This window comes from Portunus trituberculatus, chromosome 3, assembly GCF_017591435.1.
Source record: "Portunus trituberculatus isolate SZX2019 chromosome 3, ASM1759143v1, whole genome shotgun sequence".
Taxonomy (NCBI): Eukaryota; Metazoa; Arthropoda; class Malacostraca; order Decapoda; family Portunidae; genus Portunus; species Portunus trituberculatus.
Genome location: NC_059257.1, coordinates 5,550,255 through 5,552,754, shown reverse-complemented (window position 1 = coordinate 5,552,754; position 2,500 = coordinate 5,550,255). Strand labels below are relative to the sequence as shown.

The 2,500-nt window shown below is 51.6% G+C and overlaps 1 protein-coding gene and 1 long non-coding RNA gene across 4 annotated transcripts in view; one reads left to right on the top strand and one right to left on the bottom strand.

Moving 5' to 3' along the window:
* Positions 1–2,500, bottom strand: part of LOC123508921 — a 60,433-nt gene that overhangs the window by 22,908 nt on the left and 35,025 nt on the right. The gene's annotated exons all lie outside the window — the stretch shown is intronic.
* LOC123508901 (MOXD1 homolog 2-like) overlaps positions 1–2,500 on the top strand; it is a 268,072-nt gene that overhangs the window by 265,151 nt on the left and 421 nt on the right. For both annotated transcript variants that reach the window (XM_045262915.1, XM_045262923.1), the window contains one exon: positions 1,177–2,500. This exon is cut by the window's right edge and continues 421 nt beyond it. In XM_045262915.1, the coding sequence (XP_045118850.1) occupies positions 1,177–1,728 (552 nt within the window). In that variant the 3' untranslated portion in view covers positions 1,729–2,500. The remainder of the gene's footprint in view (positions 1–1,176) is intronic.

Sequence of the window (2,500 nt, the reverse complement as noted above, 5' to 3'; positions counted from 1 at the left end):
TTTTTGTTATTTTTATCATTTTCCTTCTTTTTCTTTTTCTTTTTTTCTTCCTTTATCCTCAATTTTTTTTTTTATTTTCTTGTCTTCTTCTCTTCATTCATTTAATTTTCGTGTTATTTTTGTCATTTTCCTTCTTTTTCTTCACTGTTTTTTTTTCTTCTTTTCCTTCCTTCCGTCTTTCCTTTAATCTCAATTTTTTTTTTTGTCTCTCTTCATTCATCAAATGTTATTTTTTGTTATTCTCCTTCATTTCCTTCAATATTTTGCTGATTTTTCCTTCTTTTCCTTCCTTCCTTTGATTTTGTGTGTTAATTTACCTCATTTTCCTTTCTATTTCCTTCTTTTTCATGTCTTAATATTAGTTTTCTTTCTTTTCTTTGATTTCAACTTTCAATGTTTTCTTTTTCCTTTCCTTCACATTTAGGATTCTTGTTCAAATTTTCTCTTTCCTTAGCTAAGATACAGCTATCCTTCCCTATTTCTTTCGCATCCTCTCCTTCTCATATCTAGAACTGTTCTTTAGAAGTTCTATTCCTTCATTGTCCTTCTCTGAGTATCCTTCCCTCCTTTCCTTAATCCTTAGATCTTTCTCATCCTTCTCTCACAAAATATCCTTACTTTCACAAAATATCCTTACTTTCTTGTTAGTTATCCTATAAATATCCTTTTCTTAAAATATTTAGTATCTTTACGTTTCCTCTTCCTTCTGTCTCCTTCTTTGAGTATCCTTCTCTCCTTTCCTTAATCCTTACATTTTTCTCATCCTTCTCTCCTTCCCTTCACATCAAAGAATTCTACAAATTTCCTCCCTTGTTAGTTATCCTACACATCCTTTCCTTAAAATATTTCGTATCCTTATCTCTTCCTCCACTTATGAATATTCCTTAGGTCTTCTCCTTGATCTCTTCCTTCCTTCCTTCATTTACGTATCCTTCGTATCCTTATCTCCATCTCAAACACGGTCTCCTCTTTATCCCTTGTGTTGTATCTCCACATCAAACAGTGCCCTTCCTTCACGCATCCTTCACGTATCCTTCACGCATCCTTCACGCATCCTTCACGTATCCTTCGCGCATCCTTCACGCATCCTTCAGGCATCCTTCGCGCATCCTTCGCGCATCCTTCACGCATCCTTCACGCATCCTTCACGCCTCCTTCACGTCCCTCTCCCCGCAGCACATAGAGGAGGAGGACCTGCAGTACCCGAACATCACGGACCCTTGGGCGGCGGAGAACGTGTGTCGCCGGCGGAAGCGAAAGAATAGACGCCGCAAGAACAAAGTCGGGCGAGGACGACCCCACCTCGAGGACGAGGAGGCGGTGGAAGACGAGGAGGACGAAGAGGAAGGCGGTGACGAAGGCGAAGTGATGTTTGACGACCAGATCAACCACAGGACCATCGAGAGGGTGGACGTGGATCCCTTCGGCCACCGCCACCTCTTCATGCCGGTGCTGGAGGGGCGCGGCGAGGGCGGCGAGGGCGTGGAAAGCGTGCAGGTCGCTGCCGCCCCCGAGGCGAACCCCGAGGAGGAGATGAAGGAGCTGGAGGAGGAGATAGAAGCGGATCTGGAAATGGAGTTGGCGGGGAAGGAGAGGACGGCGCCGCGGAACAAGATGGGCGTGGCGGGCGGCTGTGGGCGTGTGTCTCTGCACTGGACGTTGTGGGTGTGGGCGTGGTGCCTGTGGGCGGTGGGTGCCAGCCGCGGCCTGGCGCCCAGACAGGGTTGAGGCGCTGCTGAGGGCGTGAGTGCACCGGTGACCTCAGACTCGTGCACGGCTTGAGTCACGGCGTCGCTGCAGGAAGGTCACACGGCGCCGGCTGGAGAGGAGGCGAGTCAGTCACTCACCTCACTCACTCACTCACTCAGTTAGTCACCAGTGTTGCCCGGACGCTTCTTTCTTCAGGTTCACTTCAAGCGCCGCGCCGCGCCGCCGCACCGCCGCGCCGCAACGCCGCAATGGGGCCGCCGCAACGCCGCAAAGGGGCCGCCGCGGCTCTGTGTTCGCGTGTCGCAGGGCCGCCCCTCCTGCCTTAGCGCCTCCGTGGAGGGCCTTGCCGCTGGCCGGGGCGCGCGTCTGTGTGTGTGCAAGTGTTCGAGGGCGTGGCGTCACGAGGGGAGTGTGGGGGAAGGGGGGGCAGGCACACACGCGTCCCCCCACCGCGCACCGCCTCCCCGCCGCGGCGCCGCACCTCCGCTACGTTCCAGTGCCTCATTTTGTACATTATTCGCTTCTGTGTGTTGCCGAGGGGCGCCGCGTCCACCCCTCCCGTGTACCTCCCGCCGCGACGCAAGTGTGTGTACGTCAGTCAGTCAGTCAGTGCGTCAGTGAGTCAGTGGGGCGCGTGCGTCAGTGTCAGTGGAGAAGCGGCCAAGCTGCAGTGAAGCCGCCGCCGCGCCGCTGGTCCTCGCGTCGCTGTCTCGAATTAACACGACTCGCGAGAAGAAGAGATTATTTTGTTTATTAGGAGCAAGACTCGCCTTGTGTTGTGCTGTGTGGC